At 45.2% G+C, this 24,826-nt stretch overlaps 1 protein-coding gene and 1 pseudogene across 1 annotated transcript; both read right to left on the reverse strand.

Moving 5' to 3' along the window:
- Window positions 1-2,313: 2,313 nt before the first annotated feature.
- Window positions 2,314-5,538, reverse strand: LOC125532509 (disease resistance protein RGA5-like). Its single transcript, XM_048696553.1, has 3 exons — window positions 4,644-5,538; window positions 2,394-4,333; window positions 2,314-2,321 (listed from the first exon to the last, which is right to left on the reverse strand). Exons 1-3 carry the CDS (start codon window positions 5,477-5,479, stop codon window positions 2,314-2,316), a joined length of 2,784 nt encoding a protein of 927 aa, XP_048552510.1. The 5' UTR covers window positions 5,480-5,538.
- An 8,861-nt stretch (window positions 5,539-14,399) lies between these two features.
- Window positions 14,400-23,744, reverse strand: LOC125542046 (annotated as a pseudogene).
- Window positions 23,745-24,826: the final 1,082 nt, after the last annotated feature.

Raw genomic sequence — 24,826 nt, forward strand, 5'->3', positions numbered from 1 at the left:
TCTAAGAAGAAGAAGAAGAAGAAGAAGAAGAATCTAATCAAGACAGTACTCCAAATTAGTTAGCCATTAATGCTTTAGATTATTCTTCTTCTCCATCCTTGTAATGACCATGTACATGTGAACTTCACAGAGAGGGAGTATTTATTGAAGATATTATTTCTCTCAACTGGAGTTTTGTCTTTACATCTTGTCATAATATTCAAATAAATCCAGATAATCCAAATAATTTGAAATAATTCTACTATATTCAAATAATTCAAATAATCTAGCTAATTCTGAAAGAAGAAGAAGAAGAAGAAGAAGAAGAAGAAGAAGAAGAAGAAGAAGAAGAAGAATCTAGCTAATTCAAATAATTCCAACTTAATTCAAATAATTCCAACTTTTCCTTTTCCTTTTCCTCTAACTCTGTTGTGGCTGGTTCTTTGTGCCTCGGTCTGTACCATGAACAGCCAAATGCCAAGCTTTCCATCAAATGTCATCTCCCCATCTTTTTTTTTCAAAACGGAGGCAAAAGCTTTGCCTCATCTATTAATTAAGCAGAAGAGAATGGCCCAGTTAATTAGTAGAAAACCGGGCGAAAACCGATACAACAAGGGCCAAGTCCACTCCCACACAATCAAGCACACATGACTAAGCCCACTCTTGCCGACAACATGTCGAACACACAACTTCCACCAGTGCCGGAAAGAAGAATCCATGACTACTAGAGATTGCTAGGAACATTTTTTTTCAGATGATACAGTACAATGGATCAACTTAATTAAGCAGAAGAATCCACTCTCCGTCAGTTTTGGGATGGTACAGTACAATGGTTTCAGATGATAGAGATTGCTTGGAACATTTTTTCTCTTGGGAAATTGATCCATTGTACTCTACTGTATCTGATGATATTTGAATTAAATGGATCGACATGTTTGTTAACTGAAACTGTTCCTAAATCTGACCAAGAGTACAAAAGATGAAAGGAGATCTTGTTGTGGCCAAATTGCTCTTTTATTTGAATTTTTTTGTTGCGGCCAAGAGAAAATGGATGGATCTACGTAATGTTCAGTAAAGGGGTATAGCAACTTTTCTTCTTCTTTTTCCTCTAGTGTGCCATGTCTTTTCTTCTCCTGTGTAGAATTAATAAATGTTCAGAATTATGTTGTGTATGCCAGTGTTGTATTAACACTTAAACTACATCAGTTTTGAGATATCTATAATTATGCAAGCATGGAATTCAGGTAGCAACAGTAACAGCAACATGGTTATTTGTTATGTTCTCACTGCTCACAAGCTAACAGTAACATCAACATGATTTAGTTTCTGAAGCTAACTGAACTTTCTCAAGCTAGCAACAACAAGTCGTCACACACATAGCTAACTGAATCTTGTCCATGATTTGGCAAAGCAGAATAGAGGTTTCCATGATTATGGACATGAATATTGTCTAGGTTTCTTGAAGTTTGATAGTGTTTGTTTGAAATCTGTAAATTTCAGACACAAGACACTGAATGGAGTATGATTGACAGACACAGAACACTGTAAATTTCAGATAACATCAGCAGTAGATCAGCACTGCAATTGACAATTTTAATACTCCAATTAACACTTGAATTGACGCTGGTGGAGTACTTCATTGACAAACTGAAATTGATACTGCAATTGGCACTGTACCTGCAGCCAAAGCAGCAGCAGAGGCAATCAACAGTCGAGGTGGTTGAGGGCAAAGGCAATCAGCAGTGGAGGGCAGGCCGTAGTGGCATCAGCATGTCTGCGTGGTCGTCTGGCCGCCGGAGAAGATCCGCCTTGCCCTGCATGGCTGCCTGATGAATTATTCAAGAGGGGAGCGGCGACCGGGTCGGACGCGAGCAGGGCCACGAGGAGGAGGCGCCCGTCGAGATGGTCGCCTTGGAGGAGCAGCCTCATCTTGGCGGCGGGGCAGCTCGCGTTCGTGCGGGCGGCCCACGTTCGCAGCGGCGGAGCAACCGCAGGTGGGCGACGGCTCAGGTGGGCGTCGACGTAGGTGGTCGCCCGCTCTTTCTACGGTGGCTGCCAGCTTGACAGGGGAGGAGGAGACGCCCGCATCGTGGCGTCGTCGTCTCCGCCTGGTTCTTCTGCCTCATTCCGCAAGGTCCCGATCGGGGGCGCTGGATTCTACGGGAATTGCGGGACCGGGGCGGCCTGGGTTTGGAATTTGCCAGATATAACACAGTTCCAGAATTTGCTCCAGAACGTCGAAGGGAGGGAATAACTTTCACACTCGGTTGCAGAAGAAGCCAAGCTGCGACCGGAGCTTGACCGGCACACAAGGGATCGTCATTGTCATTGGGGTTAATAATCTGAGAAAAATAAAGCAATCAGCATGTGCATTGTTTGGAGAAAAAGAAATAAACCTGAGAGAAAGGACTCACGGGAAGTGAAAAGGGTCGGACGGTTGGGATGGGTGTCCGCTGCATGCCTCAGCACAACATCCGCTTCCTCCTCGCACTTTTCTGAAGAGCTGCCTTTCTCAATCCGAAGGTAAACACCGACTTGTTGTAGGGAAGGGAGGTGCCCCATGCGGACATCCAGGTCACCGCTGGCAATATCCGACGCTCGGGCTGAGAACCGCAGGATTTCAAGTTTTGGCATAGCTCCTCGAGGAAACATAGATGGCCCCGTGAGAAAATCATGGAAGCGGCACCCTCTCAAACATGGGAATGCATTAGCACCAATGACGAATGTTTCAACACGAGTGTGCTGAGATTTGTTGACCCAAAGCCAGAGAAAACGAAGAGCGGGAAGCTTCCCGAGGATTTGAATGTCTACTTCCGGCCGCACTCTGTCCACTTCAATACTCATGGAGGAGAGGAGGGGAAACGATGATGAATTAACCCACCTAGGTAATGTGGTGGTGCATCTTTCAAACCAAATGTACCGAAGCTGTGGGGTGGGCACCCAACCATCCCAGCTGACATCAAACCTTGCATCCCCTACCCTGAAAATTGTTAGACTCTTCATTTTCCGCAGCTTGCCCAGGGACACCACCAAATAATTACACATGCTCTCATCGTTCCCATTCCAGTAAAGGAAGAGCACTCTCAGCTCGACCAGTTGCCCTAGCTCTTTCACATCCACCAATTTTCCTGTCAGCTCTTCTAGTGACGTCAGGTTCCCAATCCCGGCTGGTAACACTGAATTGGGTGCATTTAGGCATATCAAACGTCTTAGACGGACAACACTTGACGGAATCACTGCTACAGTTAATGCTAAGTCGATTATCTCCAATAACTGGAGCTTCCCTATTTCCACAGGGAGCTCACGAACAGAAGTTCCTCTTAGCCCCAGATACCTTAGGTGTAATAAATTCTCAATATGCCTAAGACCAATACTGTGGTGATTTCTCCCAAGATCACAACCTTCCAAATCCAATACACGTAAAACTTGAAAGCATGAAATAGTCTGGATTAGATCAATATTTGTTCTAAAGAGAACAATAGACCTCACTTGTGGCATACTTGTGGCATCGACCCGATGGTTGGTGGGCTCTGACATGCTGTTTTGAAAAGATAATCTGCGACTCTTCCTATGTGAAATAAGATTGCTTTGGTGAGTACCATCTACTATTGTAGCAAAGTTTTGTTCACTGGACAAGGAACATAACAGATCAAGCACCATATCATGCACACGACAAGCTTCTGCACTTCCTGCAGCATCAACATCTACTGGTTGAATCAAATTTCTATTTGCGAGCTCATTGAAGTAACTCTCTCCGAGCTCAAATAGTCCAGTTTCTTGTTCTCCACCTTGCACAAAGCCTTCGGCTATCCACATCCATATCAACCTGTCTCTCCTTATCTCAAAATCCTCTGAAAATATACTGAGATATAATAAACAAGTCTTCAAATGAGAAGGTAAATCGTAATAACTAAAGGACAATATTCTCTGCATGTCCTTCGCACTACCACCTTCCGTAAGTCCACGACCAATAGAGCCAAGTATGTTGTCCCAGTGATACTTTGGCTCTATCTGTAGATCTTGACCATTTCTAGCTAAAATACTAGCAATGGTGATGATGGCTAGTGGTACTCCGCCACATTTCTTTAAGATTTCTCTAGATACTAGCTCCAATTCAGCAGGGCAATTACTTCCATGAGGAAATATTCTTTTGTAGAAGAGTCTTTGGGAGTCATCATCAGTAAGAGGATTCATCTGATATATTATATCATCACAAGAAGAGCAACATGCTTTAGAGATGCTGCCTATGCGTGTGGTAGTCATTACTCGACTACCGAGACAGTTGTCAAAGAAAGCACACTTGATAAATTCCCATGCTTCTTCGTCCCATATGTCATCGATTACGATGAGGTACCTGTTATTTTTAAAGCATTAGTTTGCAAATCAACGAATATAACTAGGTCTATATATGTTTTGTCCATAAGTCAGCGATAAATTAATTAGGATGTGGTATTGCCAGCTCAAAATTTTTATAAAAAAGATTAATCGGTTAGAAACATATATTGTGCACAATTGGAAGATTCATATAAAACATAAACGTAAGGCCTAAACAGTGTCCATTTAATAGAACCAAAATAAAACTGACTTGGGACACGATATTTACTAACTAGCATTCATGGTCTCCTGGAAAGAATAATGACAATCTTTTGCTGCTACGTACGTACCTCCTATCTTGAAGAGATATTCTCAAGTCATCGAGGAGTTGACCCTCGTCCCTAGCAGCTTCGTTGATGGTTGCATACTTGCTCTTGTCAAGTTCATATAAGAGCTTCTTGAAAATCTTGGTCATGTCAGGATTCTGCGACATGGAAACAAAAGCTACACTATCAAACTCCACTTTGATCTTGTCATAGACTGCTTTGGCGAGAGTTGTCTTGCCCAACCCACCAAATCCAACAATAGACATGGTCCTTAAGTGGTCCTTGGACCTCTCATCACAATCACAGAGCTTCTCAGTCAAGTCATCTCTTACGTGATCTATCCCAAGGAGCTCATTGACATCTTTGTACACCGCCTTCAAGCGAGGGTCAATGGCATCACCACTACCATTGGCGTGCGCCTCAATCATATACCTTTGGCGCAACTCGCCCAACTCCTTGGCGAGCCGCTGTGCTTCTTCAATGGCGTCAGAGATCTGATGAAGAGCCTTACCCTTGGTAAAAAGTTTGGTGGTCTTTCTCAGGAACTTCTTGATTCTGTTCCTCATGTTGGTGGAGCCACCGTCATGGCCGTCCTCCTCCCCGCGCACGATGAAAGCGTCGACGGCGTCCTCCATGTTGTACGAGAGGTCCCTCACTTTGCCCGCCCAGATGAGGACCTGTTCGTCGAACTGCTCCGGTGGCTTGGCGCCTATCTTGCGTAGAACGGCGTGCATCATCTCCAACTCTGTGATCAGAGATTTGACACCTTTCTTCACGCATTTCTCCAGGTTGTACTCGTCCATGAGTAGGCTCCCGAGCTTGTTGATCAAGGGGATCAAAGCCCCCGACGCGACATCCATGGCTTGGATGAGGAAGGGTGTGTTTTCTTGCTGTGATGGAGGAATTGGGGGTGCTAATGCTAGATCTGGAGAAAGATGGTGGTGATAATGCTAGAGTTGGGGTTCCAGCTAGAGATCTATGGTGGTGGTCCAGCGGTCCATAAGTGTTGTCTTGCTGTTCGGCTGTCGCTTTCTAGTGACAACTCCATCTTTGCATCCGATGCTTTGTTAAAGTGTAACAATATACTAATAGCCAGTAATATGGTTTATTATAGTCCAGCATGAGAACTTATTGATTGTATTAGAAAAATAGTTTTTAATACAGTACAATAGTAAGCGCTCACATACACACATATACTCAATTCTATAAACGCACGAATACACACTATCCTATAAGCACGTCCGAGATACTAAGCCGGCACACCATTTTGATATTGACAAATTCGTCATATACGCCTTTGTAACGACGGGAACGTCTACTCTCACTGAACACAAATCGCTGAAAGGCCTGAAATAAATCCAGAAAAATGCAACCACAAGTGTTAAGTGTAGGACTTGAAACCTGGTGTTTTTTTTTAACTGACTTAAACCTGGTTCCACCATAAAAAATCTAACCATCTGAGCTACGCTCAGTTTGTGGCAATAGGGGCATTGAGCACATCCACCTTCTCCTCCAGGTGGGCGATGATTCGAAGGGCAGAAGCAAACGACCCTCGAGGTACTCTCAGCAATCTTCTTTTCCATCTCCATGTCTTAACCAATGGCTGAAAGAGCAAGACTTGGTCACAACTAATTATGCAAATTGCTTTATCCAATTTCTAGTGAAAGCGTTGCCCCCCTCTCGGGCGACACGGGAGGCTTCAACCGCCGTCGCCGAGACCTTCCCCTGTGACCCACCTCCCCCTCCGCCGCTGCCGGTGGTCGGCGCCGGGCAAAGCCTGTGCATGTGATGGCGGCGCCGGAGGGCATCTCCTCTCTCTCCCTGATCCGTGGGCGGCACCAGTGCCCAGATCTGTGGGGTGTGCCCCCTCACCCCAATGGCGCAGCGACTCCCGACGTCGGCGGGCTTGCGGCGGTGTGCGCAGGCGCCCATATCCATGGGTTCTGGTCTCCCGGTGGCGTGGCAGCTCCAGGCGGCGACGTGCTCGAGCGGCGGCAGGCTTAGGTGATGGTGTGGGCCGCGCGGTAGTGGATCGTATCGCGCTGGTCGTCGTGGAGGAATCCGGACATGGGGCGGCCACCCCAGTAGGCGTGGCGGCGGTGTCCTTGGCCGGCGGTGCTCGCGGGTGGTGGATGAACGGCGTCTTGGCTGCATGGGCGGTGAGTTGCCGGTGGATCTCCACCTCACTACATCTTCTATCCGGTTGCACCTAGTAGCTTGCAGCCTCGGCCGTCAGTCCCGTGAGTTGGCGGGAGTTGGTAGAGGTGGCTTTGGAGCAAAGGAAACTCTAGATGGCCCGAAAGGGATTGACAACCCCTTTAACACGTTGGGTTGCGGGTATTTGTTATTTGTGTGCAGGTGCTGTTTACGTAGTGTTGCGTGGTTCTTCTACTGGTTCGATAACCTTGGTCTCATCACTGAAGGAAATACCTACCGTTGCTGTGTTGCATCATCCCTTCCTTTTTGGGGAAATACCGACGTAGAACAAGCCAACATCAGAGGACCGCAAGGGGCTTCACCGAGTTCTTCCTCGCGGCCGGCTACCGCCACCTCCCACGGGGATCTCCAACGATATTCCGTGTCGAGGAGGTCATCCAAAACGGGGTGGTGGTTGCTATCCTTGCCCACTTCACCAACCCCTTCGACGCCTTCTACCTGCTCGGCCGCGTGTTTTGGTGTGCCTGCGAGTTCATCGCCTTCACCACCCACAACATCTTCACGAAGTACAGCAACATCTTCCCCACCGCGTCGTGCATGCACACTCTGCCGTACCCCATCGACAACACCCCGGAGGAGCAGTGAAGGGCGCCAGGAGGAGCAAGGTGGAGGAGGAGCGAGGTGGAGAAGGCGTCGGCTATGGTTTAGAACCCTCTATCTTTTTTTCTTTTTTTGAATCTATGTTATGTTATTAAGTTGTAATCGAACTATATGATCGTGCTCTGGGCTTGTTGGCCCTATCTATGCTATGTTATTAAGTTTTCTATCTATTCTACTATTAAGTTCTTGCTAGTTTGTACTTTTTTGAATTATTGATTGTTTTTTGAGAGATCTCGCTTTGTTCGTGAGCACCTAGTGCATCCATAGCTACACAAGCCAGCACCACGTCGTGGAAGCCACAAAGAATTAAGATATGTAGCCACCTAGTGCATGCAACCAAAAATAATAAAAAAATATTGTTCAATTTATTTGTCGTAGCAAAACGGGTGCAGATGCTAGTGGATCGAAAAGGATAAAACGATGTTCTAAATCGAGGAGACATGCATCGGCGCATGTAGGCAGCGACCGTTGTTGCGTCCATGGTGGCTGGCGTGCACGAAAGCGGCTTGGTCGGCACGCATCGGTGCATGCAGGCAGGCTAGCTGGATACGTCGTGCATGCATTGCATGCTTCTATCGTGGCAGCGCGTGCAGGCGTTTCATACAACGGCCCAATAGTCCAACGAAACCACGGCCCAACGGGCGACATAGTCCAGCATGGCCCCACTCTCAGAGTTAACGGTCAAACCGTTGACCCGACGGCAACGTCCAGTTTGCCCATTTGTGAGGGTTTCAACCAAGGGAGTGAGGAAAAGTGAGCAAAATTTAAGTGCGTGGGAATGAATGAGTACAACTAATGAACCAGGGTCACAGATGTAACCAACTCAAATTGGAGTTTCGGTCTAAACAATGTGTGTTTCTTGGTTATAGTTCTCTTCACAAAGGGTACAAGTGTCTTCATGTTTCCTCTAACCGCGTCTACATCTCACGTGATGTGGTGTTTGATGAGAATTTTTTCCCTTTTTCCGCACTTCCGGTCACCTACACCACTCCCACTTCACCTGAGAAATCTGTTTTACCTTTGCCTGGTCAATTTGTTGATGGTGCATATACCCCCTTGTTGCTACCTAACCATGGTCCAGGTACTGGGCGCGGAGCATGCCTCGAGCTTTTGGATGAGCAGCCACCCGCGTCCTCACGGACGTCCGCCGAGCCCGCTCGTGGCGCCCCTCCGTCACCTGACGCCCCTACAGTTACGGTAGAAATAGAGGCGCTCACAGGTGGTGGATGGATGACGTCTTGACTGCGTGGCCACTGAGTTGCCGGTGGATCTCCTCCTCACTATGTCTTCTATCCCGCTCCACTTGATGGCTTGTGGCCTCGGCTGTCGGCCCCGGTGCGTTGGCGGGAGTTGGTAGAAGGGCCTTCAGACCGGAGTAAACCTGGATGGCCCGCTAGTCCTGACGGTGGCGAAGACCTCGGTTGCTGCTTTCCTTCTTGCAGGCGCCGTCGAGGTTCTCCCCTCAACTCTGATCCCATGCTCGGGTGAAGACCCAAAATCCCCTTGGATTTGGCGGCGACACAAATTGTGTCGTGTCCTTCTTGGAGGCGCCGCCTGAGGCGTTCGGTTGCTTGGTTAGAGGACTTGCTGGCGCAGGGAATGCGACCAATGATAGCATGTGGTGTTCTCTAAGGTGGAGCGGCGTGGCATGTGACGCGTCAACAACGGCGGGTCTCGGCGGCAATGGGGCAGCGGGTCTCGGTGATGGCCGTGTGTTGTTGGATGCGGTAGGATGGTGGCGCTGTGTGGCATCGTGGTGGCATCGACAACAGTTGGGCCTGACAAACATGTGTATTCATCTCTCCTAAAGATGGGACGATGGACGATGGCGGCGGCAGATTCTTCAGTGTAGGCATGTGGTGTGTGCTGAGGGTCTACTGCATCGGTTGGTACTCTTGTTTTGGTCACGAAGCGTGGGTGACCACCGGATTAGATGGTGTGTGTGGATCTGCCAAGGCACTCCTTGAGACTTGTAGGTGTAGCGACGTAGATCGCCAGGAAGGTGGCTTTGAGTTAGTCCATGTATCTACTTTGTCGGACTTTGTTGAATAATTAATAAAGATGAATGTGTGCATCTTTTGATGCAGAGGCTAGGTGTAATCCTTCTTTTCGACTTTTGTTTCTTAATGTCCAGTTTCTCATAAGAGACCTAGCGTTGTTCAAAGTTGTATTGTGATCAGCCCAACCAATCGTACTACTGCATGTTAGGTGCCTACAATGACAAAGCTTGCTAGCGCCTGCACGATGACAACATACATGATATGGCCACAGTTGATAGTGGAAGAATTGGTATGCATGCTACATAAAGTCTTTCTAATTTCTAGAGTAAACTAAAATTAACAACATCAGCGTGACTTGCGCATGCCATCTACTATCTTTTAAGACTTGACTAAAAGTTATACTGGCTGATCATCCTACCTTAGTCATACATGCTTGCTGCTTGGATGGCGACATGACCGTGCTCACATCTAAGCAAGTTGGATGAATTAGTTACCTACGGTCATACTCTAGATCTTCCTAAATTATCCCAAGAGACAAATGTTTAAATAAATAATTTTTGCCAACGAATCAACCTGATACCAATCTTATCTTGTCTAATTATGCAAATACAACACATACTCCCTCCGTCCTTTAAAAAGTATACTTTCAATATTGTTGGAGGGTCAAACTATCTCAAAATTTGACCGCGTTTGTGCAAAAATATATTAATGTTTCTGAAACCAAATAGGTATATGATGAAAATATATTTTATTACGAATTTAATGCTACTAATTTGATGGAATAAATGTCGATGTATTATTATATAAATACGGTCAAACATAAAAATGTTTGACTTTCTAACAAAGTTGGAAGTACACTCTTCAAAAAACGGAGGGAGTAATTACTAAAGAACCAGAGGAGGTCGATTATTGTGCCATGTAAGAAAAAAACTGGAACCTGAGACAGCAGCCACACAAGCTGTGGCCCCGTGACATATATGAAATAATATTGCACGCCATCCTATACTTTGACATCTATCGAGGACATATACCAAATGACACCCAACTTAATTAATCTGGCGAGTCCACAATTTAGATATAGTAATATGTGCGTCAGGCCGATGGCAGGTTACTGTTCTTGATTCAATCGATCATCCTTAACCTTTAGTGTGCTATTGGCTGCACTTCATAGAGAGTGGTATGAACTAACTAAGCGGAGTCTTTGGACTATCTACCGACCAATGGATAAAAGAGCGAGACCTCGTCACAACCAAGACGGGTTGTACTTTTTAAGGTGCAATTTGTCAGAAGAGCACTAGAGTTGTTCAAAATAGATTATCTAGTTAAGCCTACTTTTAAAAGGGTAGGAGTAACAGCTAAGCAAAAACTTTGCACTATCTCATCACAAACAAGACTAGGTGTGGTTTTCAAATTGAAATTTCTTGCAAAAAAAAAATACTACCAAATACCCAACGCGCGCAGCCTGTTCAAAGTTTTCATCGGCTAGGGACGGTAGTACACATTTCAGTTCCTTATGGTGTTCTCTTAAAAATACCATATGGTTGTGTTAGGTTCTATTTTGCAATGACAGTTACTTTCATTATGTGAAATCACTGTTCTATTATTGGTTACGTATGGTATAATCTTCATTCATTATGCTTACACGTCAAAATGTTAGATTTCTTGGTTATTATCATATTCTGGGTCTTCTTGAAATTATCCCTACATGCATATGTTTAAATAACTCGTTCATATAGATAAACGAATGTTAGAGCGGCCTTCCCTAATCCAATTATGGAATGATCATGAGATCGTTGTGCCTTGTAAAAAGTTAGATTGTGAGATACCAGCCATATGTCCAATGATAGATAAGTTATGAAATCATAAGTGTGTGTCATGATGTCGTTTTAACATCTAGCGAGGAGGACTAATGCTTGTTACACCATATGGCACCCAACTTAGATTGTCGCTCATGGTTTACATAGTAGTACACGCTAGGCTAGTCATGGTTTGTGGCGGGTTGTTGTTCTTGATTGGATCGATCATTTTAATTGTCTTGTCGTGCAATGGGCTGTTAGACTCTATTCATACCTGGCTTTTGTATATGTCTTGTATATTACATTGTACACTTCGTGTACCAGAACAAGAGCGGGACAAGACGAGTCCTTAGATGCGGTTGTATCACCTTGATAAATCAATTTAATAAAATGTCCTTTATCAAGAAAAAAACCTGTGCCTCTGTCCCCGGTGAGCTCGCCAAGCACACCCGTTTCTGGGAGCACCAAGGTCACCTCTCTTTTTTTTAGAAAAGGAGGATGATCCTCGGCCTCTGCATCTGAGCGATGCATACGGCCACTTTATTAATTATTCTCACAAGACTTTACAAAGTAATACAATAGTAAGACTAAAGCCGCCGTCTAAGCAACAAACTGTCACTACACCTATCCACTTGATGAAGGGGCGCAGATAGCGTGGGCCTAATACCAAACAGACATCGCAGCCAAACCTAATATCTAAGACCTGAGGACCCATCCAGGACGCCTGCCGAGCATGGGTCTCGCCGGTCCGGCGTGCTCTCAGAGGCCGCCGCCGCCAACTACCATCGCTTTATCTTTAGAACTGTACTGATGCATTAACCTTGCTCGGTCTAGCTATCGTCGACGCCACCACGACGCCCAACGGTACCTCCTCCCTGCGCGCAAACAGCTGAGCACGTCGCGGTCGCCGCTGATACACCTCAGCACCATGCTGCCAAGTACCACCACTCGACACAGCTTGAAGTCTTTGAAAGATCTGTCGTGCGTAGCACCTGCCGACCAGGCATTACTCAGCGTAGCACCTGTCGGCCAGGCATGACTTGACAGCTCCACCGAAGCTCCGTGCAAGACGAAGCCGCTCCATCTCCCGCCTCTGTCTTCCAGCGCTGCTCCACAAACGATGCTCCCAAGAGAGCGACGGCACCGTAGTACCGCCATCGTCCGATCTGGACGACCAGATCCTAGGGTTTCCCCCGAAGCAGCACGAGTGGGTTGACAACAGTTACACGACGATGCCTTCATCAAGGTAACGACGTAAAACGCCGCCATCGCCCGCCAACGGCTCGATTTTCACCGGCAACTATGTCTCCCCGACTCGTAGCCGGGACTAGCTGAAGGATCTCGAGATCCGATCACCCAGCCGCAGGCCGATCACCTCTGACGGAAGAGATGACCACCACCGCCGACTGCACCGGTCAGAACAGATCTGACAGAGGTGCCGCCTACGCGACCACCAGGCCCTCCACGCCGCCGCCGCCGATCCAAAGGCAGATGGCGCGCCGCCATCGCCGCCGACCGCAGTGCCGCCGCCGCCCGAACAGGGCTGGTCGCCGCGCCCGCAGCCCGCGCTGCCTCCGACGCCGCCGTGCCACAGCCATCGCCGTTGCCGATCGGATCTGAGGTGCCTCCACACATTCGGGGATCCGCACAACCCCAGATCCACGGGAGAGAGGTGATGTCCTCCGCCACCGCCGTCGGCCCCCGGGCTTAGACCGGCGGCGTCCCCCGGCGGCGGCGGAGGGTGGGGAGGAAGGAGCATGCGCCCCCGGCGGCTGGGTAGGGAGCCGCCCGAGCCGCCCTAGCGGGGACGACGCGGGGGCTGGGGCTCCTACAGGGGCTCCTCTTAGCCTGTTCTTGTCTTCTCAGACAGTCCCTGTCTCCTGGTTAGTGCTTTCTCGTGGTGTTTGAATCCATGGACCATGGTACGCTGCATATAAGAATTGTTGGAGTGTTGTACTAGAATTCAGGAACATTGATTTCATCATGCATGATTTTCTAATAATAATTCAGTACAGACGGTACAGCCTAGACGACGGACATCTTTTATATGAACAGCTGATCGTCACTCAGGGGACGTAGGTATATATCTTTCATATGAAGTTTCCTGTTATTTCTGCCGTGATTTCTTCTAGCTCGATATAGATTACAGTCACATATATAGCAGACCAGCATGCGTCAACCATGTCAAATTGATAACCACTGTCATAGCAATTCAATGCTGCAGTTTCCGTCCAAACTCTGAATCTTGATGTGAGGCTAGTGTTCTGCTAGTCAAGGGTGTTGGTGACTAGTAATAAGACGATACATTCTTTGGCTCTTCCTAATTATGTGGTAGTAGTATTGGACCATTGGGTCATGCACTGTCCGTTCTTAGGATTTGGTTTGGTATGTGTTAACATTATAATTCCAAATAGCATCTTATACGGTTGGAGGGTGGTAACGCTTCGGCCGCTATTTGTCATGGCCCGCTATTTAAAACTTATTACCTCATACGGAGTATTGAACACCGTAGCAGAACCAACGATACAAGCAGGATCAAAACGCTCATTTATCATCTTCTACTTACATAGATGACAGTCTACATGCATTTTCCTTTGCTTTGGCTGTCATACAATTGCTTGACTACAGAGTTTACATGCATTTTATTCTCGGCGAAAATATAGGTTGGATCTGCCTAGTGTTTAAGCCCATCAAGGTTCGATCTCGACGGTGTCTTCAGTTTGTTCAGTTTCGTCAGTTAACACTGGCAGTGTTATTTCTCCAGCAAACTTTGCAGCTGCGGTGCGTGCGCCCGTGCGAAGCCAGAATGTTGATTGTGTTTCCTTGTATAGCTACTGCAAAGCCATGTAAACCTCCAATGAAACTACGCGATGAAAGATTCTCGCGGAGAAAGGTAACTATATCTTCTGCATGCATTTTCTTTGGTTCAACTGCATGCATTTTGTGTGTTGAACCAAGCAAAATGCATGCAAAAAGGTAACTATAGCAGTAGCAACTACAATGTCCTCATCTAAATTTTACACATCCAGAATTGCCAACGCAACAGCTTGCCAAAGCCATGTTCGTCACTTGTCTTCGTCTTTGTGCTAGTCCACAGAAACTACAGGCAGTAACTGTCGCTGCAGGAGCTAGAATATAAACAGATACACTCTAGCAGAAGACTGCCATGCCAGAGCACATTTTGTTAATCTGAATAATACATACACTAGTGCAGGCCTTTTGATAACTTGTGGCCTGATTTTTCTCAGGCTAGTTAATAGACTGAAATGAAGCGACTACTATGGGAATGTTTATAAAGCAACCAAAATAAGCCTGAGAAGCCAATCATGCTACAAGGTTTCAGATTCTCCAGCAAATTCATTTAATGTTGCCATTTGTGATCAACTGTCGGTGGTTGAAACTTGAAAAAAAACTGTCGCCGGACTGGCCTTGTCTTGCTTCAGGAACAAAAGGCACACTATTACAAGGTTTCATTTCTTATTTGACCAGGCAACAGTTTTGTAGGGTCTTGCTGTTGAACACACGCCTCATGGAGTCAGAAAAAGAGAGCTAAGACGCCAGCATCGTTTCCTGGGCAGCGCCTCAGCTCTGGTTATTCCTCTATGGACAGCTGTCCCGCTCCTGCAGCTGCACCGACCAAACAAAGCATTAGATAGCTCCCGTACAAACGAATTAAGTTGTATCTTTCGATGTCTAATTTATCTCTACCGTTTCTGAAATTTGTCAGAAATATCAAAGTTCTTATGAATGATCATTTTGAATTCTATAATAATTCTTCCAACAGCCACGCTATGAATAGAATTACTTACTCTACAAACCCCTAGGTTTACAGCAATTTGTACAAAAATTTGTGATATTTTTCTGCAACAGTTTACAACCCAAGCATTTACGACATCCTAATCAGATATTTAATATATATCTACCACTCTTATAAGAATTATGACATAATAAACACAATTTTAAGAGCTTGTATTTATGGTTTTACAACCCCTGCTGCCAAATAACACAATAATTCACTTAAATCAAATGCTTACATTTACACCTTGCCTTCACCACTTTCATCCTCCAGATCTGTCGTGCTATGAAGGATTTTGTATACTGTGGAACAAAGAGGAAATATAGACTGGCTAATCATAAGCTTACAATAGTACAACAGTACAACTTACACACATTATTATAGACTATTTTATAAGGTTACAGCAGCGCAGTACAACTTACATAAATTATTATAAACTATTTTATTGTCAAATAAAAATGCAATGTGTAAAACTAAATTAAATGAAAATTTTCACATTTTAAAGTCACTGGCCTATGAAGCTGCACGGACTGAACTACTACTTGAAGTGTCAAAGTAACCAAATGTAGTAAAATGCAGACAATCTAATTAAGTTACTAACACATTGAACTTTTTTTTTTGCGGGTAAAAAAAAACTAAGCCTGTTGCTTGCAAGGGTGAATCAGCTTGGAATTACCTTCACCGTCAGTGTGGGCTTGTTGGGATTAATATCGAGCACTTTCTGAAGTGCACCGACCAGCTCACCATCACTACCACCACCACGGGCAACCACATAGACATGGTCAAGTGAAGAGAGGTTCTCCAGACCAAACTGAAAATCACCGAATTTGTCTTTTGTGTTCTCAACATAAAATTCTAACTCCAGGATTTGGAGCTTTTGCGAGGTTCCTTGTGCAAACATGAACTCAATGGCGTTGCAACTCTTTATACTGAACCTTGTCAGAGACTGGAAGGGACAACCATTGTCAATGACTAACCTTTTATCTGCGCCTTTTCTCTCTAACAGTACATATATGTAAAGGTCATGCAGAGACGGCATGCTCCCAAGTATTTGGAGGTCTTCCTCTCTCGGTTCTGCTAATCCAATTGCAAGGGAAGAGAGGGAGGGCAAGGTGGACATTGATTTTAGAAGCAATGTAGAGACTACCCTATTACCCATGTCAACGAACACCAGTTGTCTTAGCTGAACAAAGGTTGTTGGCAATTTTTTCATTCTGGTGGACTTTATGTCTAGCACTTGCAGAAGCTGTAGATTGCTCATCTCTTTCGGGATCTCAGTGATAGATGTCCCGTTTAGACTCAGAAATCTCAGGTGAAATAACTTGCAGATATCCTTCAAATGATGATTACCCACTCCCTCACGACCACTTAAATCCAATGCACGCAGGACAAGAAAACCTGAAAGTGCTGACAATAAACTGAGGTCTTTACTGAAAACAGTAAGTGATCTCACATGGGACAAGCTGCTCATGGTTGGCATTTGCTTGACATCCTCTTCAATACTGGTTTGGAGGGACAGTCGACGGACCTTGCTTGGAAGTGTAATGGGCAGGTGACCACCCAATGTTGCGAGAAAGTTCTCCTCCTTTGACAAGGAGGTGATAAGGTCAAGCACCAAGTCATGTACACGGACAGAGCTCGCCTTATTAGTAATATTGATATCCATTGGTTGGACCAAGCTTTTGTTAATGAGCTCAGCAATGTAATCCTCTCCTACTTCATACAAGCTCTTCCCCTGCTCTTCATGAATGAATCCTTCACCTATCCATTTCCATATCAACTGTTTCGTTTTAATATCATAATCCTCTGGATACAAACTGAGATACAGTAAACAAGTCTTCAGATTTGGAGGCAGGTCATAGTAACTGACATATAGTATCCTCCTCATGTCCATCAGGTCAGGATTATTTTCTAGCCCACAACCCATAGATTGGTACACCTTGTACCAATACGTATATGTATTTTCATGTTCCTTTTTACTAGCCAACATACTAGCCAGTGTAATGATAGCTAATGGTACTCCACCACATTTCTGTAAAATGTTCTCACTTATTTCAGCCAACTGAACAGGAGGACACTTGTCTCTACTTCCAAATATTCTTTGATGGAATAATTGTCTTGAGTCACTGCTAGAAAGAGGTTTAAGCTGATAAACACCACCAGCTTCTTTAGCAACATCCATAATGCGAGTTGTTGTGATTACTCTGCTATCACATTCATTCTCAATCAGAGCACATCTAATACTTCCCCATGCAGATTTATCCCATATGTCATCAATGACAATGAAATACCTGCGAGTTAATACCAAAGAGCTGTATATTAGTAAAGCTATTGTATACAAGTAAAAATCAGGAAACTGAGGATGGTTGTAACACCCAGTAAATAATGTAACCCTAAAATGCACGATTATGGGATTAAATGGCTCTTAAGTAGAAAGTTGCAAACCGAAAACCTAACGGGTAGAAAATAGAATTTGATCTAGTCCTAGTTTGGATGATCAGACTCAGTAGTTCGTTCACCTCATCAAAACAAAGAATTTTGGACTATTCATTTCCTTAGGTCTAGCTAGAGTGCTAGACCTACGGTTCAAGCAAATCAGACGGATGCCATAATTGTAAACTTAATTACAAAAATAGGTAAGAGGCTAGGCGAACCATCAGGCTTCATGGCGCGCCTACTCTAGAGTACTGGAGGCAACCTCATGGCATCCGCTCACTAGTTTAGAGATATATTCGTCATAATATTATGATATTATCTGTTGCTTGCCATGGATGTTAGCACAATAAAGGAGGTGCTGCCAGATTTTAGACTATAATAACATTGGAGTTGAGTAGGTAGTGGTGTAAACATATCTGCAGTAAGTACTGCAAATATTGAACCTACAGCTATTTATTTAGATATAAGCCTCCAACAGGTAGAAACATATAAGAAAGTACATGATATACCACAAATATTATTTGGTTACTCTAAAATTATTATATTATAAATTTTCGGTTAGGACCATGTAGTTTTGATTACCAAATTAGTGCATTTAACTTACAAATTTATTGCCTTTTTTTTCTTTCTAGAAGAATTAAAGAATTACAAGTTTTAGAGTGGTTGGGCTTTTTTAGAACCGTTCGTTGATGTCGATCTAACGGCAGACAAATACGAAGTACTGTATAGTACTCCGATGAAAGTACGCGAAAGTACTAAAACGAGTGGGGCCGGTACTCGTGACAAGGTGGGGACGCGTTTTAATCTAGGGGCAGTTTAGTCCTAGGAAAATTTGCACGCGCCGCCCCTCTCGTCGAATGCATAACCGCCGCCGTGGTGCTACACATTCCACAATTACTCATCGGCGGCCATCTCCTCCCTCTCCTCCAAGTCCACCGCAGTCATCTCCTCCTTCCTGCCGCTGCAACTTCGCTCCACTCAGGCAACCCCCCCCCCCCCCCCCCCCCCCCCCCCCCCCCCCCCCCCACCCCCACCCCCTCTTCCACGGCAAATCGAGCTGATGGCCGGCGGCGAGAACACCGACTTCGTGCAGATCGCCGGCGGCGACCAGGTCAAGTTGGCCAGGTTGAGGGGGATCCGTTCTTGGTTTGACAACACAAGGCAGATGAGCTGGACGGCAATGGCCACTCTCAAGAATTTGACGAAGAAGGAGAGGGCAAAGCTTTTCCCCCAGCCCACGCAACGGGATCCAGAACCTCGTCCTGGCACATGCACGGGATCCAGAACCTTATCAACTTTCTCCGAGTGCGGCATCAACGGGCCAAACCTAATGCTGTTATGCTGAGCATTAGTTGACTCCTTGCTGTCAGCCTGTTCAAAACTTGATTGCTTGCCATGATGTTGTGCTTGCAAAAGCATCTTTAGACGGTGATAGTCCTCATCAGAGTGGCATGTCTTGAAACTTGCGGCGTGACTACAATTCCGCAACTCGCGGTACCTCTGCAGGCTTACCGAATAGTCATACATCTGGTTTTTCTGGTAGGTGCGTATGCACATTTTGCATTCATAGTCCACCTAGTGGGAACGCAACAACCTGACAGAAATGTTTGTTTTAAAATCCTCAATATGTAAAAAATGTGGGAACATGGTGTGCCTGCGCATTCCAGCTTACGGCAAGAACAACTCACCCTGTGCAAAAGACCTCCTTGCTCTTCAATGTGCACTCCAAACTTTTTATCCATTCTTTCCTGCTTGGACACAACATAAGTGGAATCTTCTGATCCATCTAGTATCTCTCTGATCTGACATTTGTTGACAGCATCTATACTCCATAAGACCATCTTAAAGACACTAGGTGTGAAAACTGTTGCGGTGTGTTTCTCAAGCGGCGAAGCATTTTCCTCTGTAAATGGAACGGACTGCAAGGCTTCGACGTCATGGAGAGCTTCGTTAATCCGTCGCGACACAAGGCAACGCTCATAGTGCTCTAGCATTTCAAACAACGACATCTTACCCTCAAGATGCGTATGTAGCACAGAGTTCAAGCTCTCACTCCTCTGATTGCTGCTCAATCCTAGGAAACAACGCCCCTCAAGATATGGAGCACACCACAACTTTCTCATCTGATACATCTGATGCAGCCAAGACTCCTCACTGGTTACTTTATTCCGTTGTAAGAATTATATCCATTTTATCTCATTCTCTTCAATGGAAGAAGTATCATAAATGAAAGATTTGAATTCCTCCTTTACGTCGTCATCATGCAGATGGCGTACAATGTTCTGCTGAATGTGCCATATACATAGTCTATGGTTTGAGTCTGGCCAGACCACCCTTATTGCTCTCTGCATTGCAAGGTCCCCATCTGTGATCACAGATATCGGATGCTTCTGTGCCATGCAATCAAAAAAGGTCCGCAACATCCACTCGTATGCCTGGCTTGTTTCATGAGAAATTATACCACAGCCAAAAATAACAGTGCTGCGATGGTGATTCAACCCGACAAACGACACGAATGGCAGATTGTATTTGTTGGTTCTGTATGTGCTATCGAAAACAATGACGTCTCCGAAAGCCTCGTAGTCAAGTCGCGACTGACTATCAGCCCAGAACAGTCCCTTCAGATGGCCATGCTCGTCTACCAAGTACTTGAAGAAAAAATCCACACCTTGCTCTCGCCTCGCCATCATGTGCATGATCACCGTATTAGCATCACCGGCACTGATTGTCTCCTGCTTATTAGCATGGCAGAAATTATAAACGTCCCTCTTTATGCATCCAACCTTATCAAATCCACCGTATTGAATGCACAAAATATCCATAATACGGTATTTGCGAATCCCACATTTTTCCATGTCCGCAATGTCCGCTTTCTGCTCATCGCTAATTCGTCTGTGCGAACGTAGCAGACAAGAAAGATCCCGTGGGGCTAGAGGATGGCTGTGCTCATCGATGAAATCCTTGACAAACCACCGACCGGTTTCCTCCTGTCTCGTAATGACCAATTTAGCATTACACCCAACACGAGTTAAACTTCGTGGCCTCCTCTTTCTATCTTCCATCTTTCTTTTCATGTGCTTCTCTTCGCGAAACCCTTGACGACTACACACAATTTTCCTTAAAATTATGTATTTGTTGGATCCATCCCACTCAACATAGCTTTTCCTCACACTAAAACCTTTTTCAAGAGCATATTTGTTGTAGAATTCATAGCCTTCAGCCTCACTATCAAACATCTTGCTGACAACATTTAGATACTCGAACATACTCTCATCACTTGCATACGCCATGTCTTCCTGCATATGACATGTGAGGGAAACCAATCATCAACATCTTTCTGTTTATCAATGTTGCAGGTGTAAAATAGTTCATAGGCAAAGACAAGTGCATGGAAAAGACTTTGCTCGTTTGACATGTGAGGGAAACCAATCATCAACGTCCAACAAGTAGTATCTCATCTTCCTTTAAACTATATTTCATGCACTATGCAAACCTAAAGTGATGATGACTTTAATAAACTAAATTAAGTGAACTATGGAACCAGTATCTCATCTTCCTTTAGTATATCTCATCTCAAACGTCAAGTAAGTCACTTTTTTTCTGCGGTACCAAAGGAAGTAAGCAATGCCCTCAACATCTTACTTAAACAAACATGATGCGATTAGCTCAAGAGAAATTATGCCACGATGAAGCTTTCCATTCGTTGTTCTAGTCCGTACCCGGATCTTGTGGGGTTGAGGTTGTACTGCATGCACGGTGGAGGGGCGCAACGGCCAAGAGAACGAGCAGAACGCCAAGCCGAATTCATACATTAAGGATGGTACGAGCGAAGAGATGGGATCGCCCGCCGCGGTCGCCGCCGATTCAGCCGGCGCAGATCCGGCCTTCTTCTTCTTCTGTGACGGCGTGGGGGGCTGGGGTTGGTTGGGTGGAGGACGAGGACGATGAATTTATTCCTCTCGCCGGGCAGGTCGAGGACGGAGAAGGTCAGGAGCGGCGAGCAGCGAGGAATAGATCGGAGGAGGATTCTGAACTGGATCGAGTAGACATGGATCTGGTCCTCAGGTGATCGGTTCAAGAAAAGATATTTCCCCCTGAACCATTATGCCCTTATCGCAATTAACATATTAAATTTAATCAATTAAAATTCTCCGCAAGATCTGACGGCTAATAAAAATCAGACGTGATCAGACATGTAAGTACTGCTAAGTACTCCGAGTACTAACCCAATCACCGTAAAACAGCTCTTAAAGAATTAGATAGACTCCACTTTTCATGATCTATTTGTTCTTGTTTTCGTACAAAGGGGTTCACTAAACACTATCAAAGCTAGATACCAGGACAAACATACAAGTACCAGGATAAAACTGCAGAAAATTCCCCTACCGGTCAATACATTAAGCACAAACGTCAACTGAAAAAACTAAAAATACATACCTCTTATTTCGGAGGAATTCTCTTATCTCATTTATAAGTTGTGTTTCGCTCCACGCTGACTCGTCCATGATGTTATTGTACTTGCCCTTGTCAAGTTGATGGAGCAAACACTTGAAAAGCTTCTTCATGTCAGGATTAAGAGACACAGAGACAAAAGCTGCACAATCAAAGTCCCCACGAAGCTTCTCATATACCACGTTAGCAAGAGTTGTCTTCCCTAAGCCTCCAAAGCCAACAATTGAGATCATCTTCGGCTGTTTCTGGGACACCTCGTCTCCCTCCGTCAGCATCTTGACTATGTCAAGGCTCTTCTCTTTGGTGCCAATAAGCTCTGTCACCTTTTTGAACAAAGCTAATTGGCGAAGCATATCAGTACTTGTGCCGGTGGGCTTGGGCACAACGCTATCAACCTTGTATCTTTCACGCCTCTCACTGACCTCCTTGATGCGGCTCTTGATGTCTTTGATATCCATGCCTATTTCTTGTCGGATCTTGCCCTTTGTCAGTATGTCCATGCTTCTGTGGATGAAACCCATAAAGCTGTGTGGCTTCTTTTGTTACCGACACTCAAGTTGAACCCGGAATCTGTCGATGCCATCTTCGATCTCATAGGACAGTTCCCTGACGTCCCTCGCCCAGAGCTTGACCTGGATGTCAGGTGGCTGATCCAACGGTGCCTCCGAGATCTTGATAAGGGCAGCCTCCATGCTCTCCAGCTCTGCTTTGAGGAATTTGATCTCACCCCTGGTGCTCTTCTGCAGGTTGTACTCCTCCTTGAGCAGGTCGCCGAGCATGGGCAGGAGGGTGCTCATTGCCCCGGTAACGACCTCCATACTACTTGCCTTGCCGGATCGAAAGAGCTTTCTGATGGTTTGGTTGATGATCTTTTTTTTTTTTTTGCGAAATGGTTGACGATCAACTGGGTGCTGCAATGTGATTTCTACCTCTGGCTCCTGCAGCTTCTTCTTCCAATATCTTCTTCTCTGTTTCAAAAATAAATAAATTGTTGTTTCCAAAATGAGAAGGTTGCAAACAAGATTTTGAAGATTTCAACAGCCAATACAGTTTTCAAGATGGGAGAAGTGTAACTTTCATCCATAAAATGTTTGAGCAAGTTTGAATCAACTAGATCCGAACAAGTATGAACCTGGTTCATCATATATTTTGACTAAACTCTAAGTGTCAAATCCACATAATGCCAAGTTTCGACTACTGTGTGTATTTATATCCGTGTGCATGAGGGAAAGGAAGGGCACAAAGAAAGAGTCTAGCTGAAGCTAGCAATCCATGAGTGAAAGTCAGTGTTAACTTCCGATCTGCCCTAGTTTTGGTCATGGCAAGATCTCCGCTGAATCAGCTCCCAGAAGGAAGAAAAGAAACCTTGAACATGGATTTTATTGTGTGAAAAAAATGAACTAAAAAAATTAAAGATCCAGATCTAGGCACCTCCACGGCCATTTCCGTGCCATGTGGAGGCTACTGCTGCTGGTGGAGGAGCACAAAGGATAGAGGATGCGCCCGGCAGCGTGGGAGACAGCACCTCGTACCTCGTGGCGGTGGCCTGCGCGAGCGCGGCAGAGAGAGCAAGCTAAGTTATGTTGGCGCAGCAGCCGGAGCGCGTCGATGACTCCGAGCGTGGAAGCAGCAGCCTAATGCGCGAGCTGGAGAATTAACACTCAAGATCTTCCAAGGAAATGTTGGTAATTACCTGTATGTCTAGGCGAGAGCTTGAGATGATTTCTTCAACGCATCACTTCTTAAGGTGACGGGAGAAGACCGGATAGGAGACTTTCATTTCCACAGAGGCGAGGTGAGATCTGGAGGAGATCCTGTCATAGGAAGGAGACAGATGATGGGAGACTTATATTAAAAGAAGTGAGTCCCAAGTGAATAGTTTATCAATCAGTGCGGCATTTTCTCACATCTAGCTAGCACACCAGCACTACTATTGCTGCTGCTAGTAGGTTTCCTTTTTCCTTTTCGTGTTCTCTATTATATTTTTCATGTTTCTTTTTTTACTTTGGTAAAACAACTAAAAATATATGTTTTAGACCAATATGTACTACACCACCATTAAGTTAAACTAGTTAAATGCCCATGATTTGCTACAGAACAACGAAAAAAATATACAGACTCAGGAGGTGTGTTAGGATGTAGAAGCAGGAGGGTCATAGGCCAGCAACCACGCTTGGAAAATAACTAGTCCTGCTCCGTGCAGTGACCTCCTCGTATTGTTCAGTAGTGAGTTGCAAGGGGAGTTCATCAGGGCGGAACTCGCTGATCAGATGGAGTCGGAGGCAACCCCAGTGAAGATGGTGATGGACATGGTCCTCAAAACATGCTATGTATTTTGTGGGACACAAATATATCATTATTTGGTAACATTCCAATTCAATTAGTTGCTGAGTAAATTTGGTCTAGTCATGGAGAAATTGTTCACTCAACAATCGATGTGCTTGCTGTGCGTGGTTAAGAAAATCACGCATGGAATCACTCAATGATGTCGACACAAGGACATCGGGTCACCAGTTAATTAATTACGTATCACATGATACGGCAGGTCTATTGTTTTCGCAGTTACCAAGTACCACCCACTTGGCGCCCTTATCGAAAAACACCACCCACTCTAAGCATAGTTTAGGAGCCAAATGAAAGACGTTTGTCCTGCTTACTACGCTAATAAACTAGAGAGAGAAGCTTGTGGCATTCGAGGAGATGTCGACATCCATCGGCACATGGCTAAGCATCATTTTACGATCTAGATCCAAGATTAGCACATTACTAATATAAGTTGTACATGTATAAGAGCACTCATAGTCTGACCAAAATGATGGGAGAAATTGGAACGATATAGCATCCAACGATGGAACATGAAAACGCTCGAGGGAAAAGAATACTTCAGCGCTGTTATATTTTATGTTGTAC

The sequence above is a fragment of the Triticum urartu genome, chromosome 1 (assembly GCF_003073215.2).
Source record: "Triticum urartu cultivar G1812 chromosome 1, Tu2.1, whole genome shotgun sequence".
NCBI classification, from domain to species: Eukaryota; Viridiplantae; Streptophyta; class Magnoliopsida; order Poales; family Poaceae; genus Triticum; species Triticum urartu.

What these genes read in the sequence shown, in the direction of transcription:
- LOC125532509 (XM_048696553.1), bottom strand. Translation starts at nt 5,479, where the DNA reads ATGGATGTCGCGTCGGGGGCTTTGATCCCCTTGATCAACAAGCTCGGG. An exon ending in ATATCTCTTCAAGATAGGAG is followed by an intron (nt 4,334 to 4,643) that starts GTACGTACGTAG and finishes TAAAAATAACAG; the next exon opens with GTACCTCATCGTAATCGATG.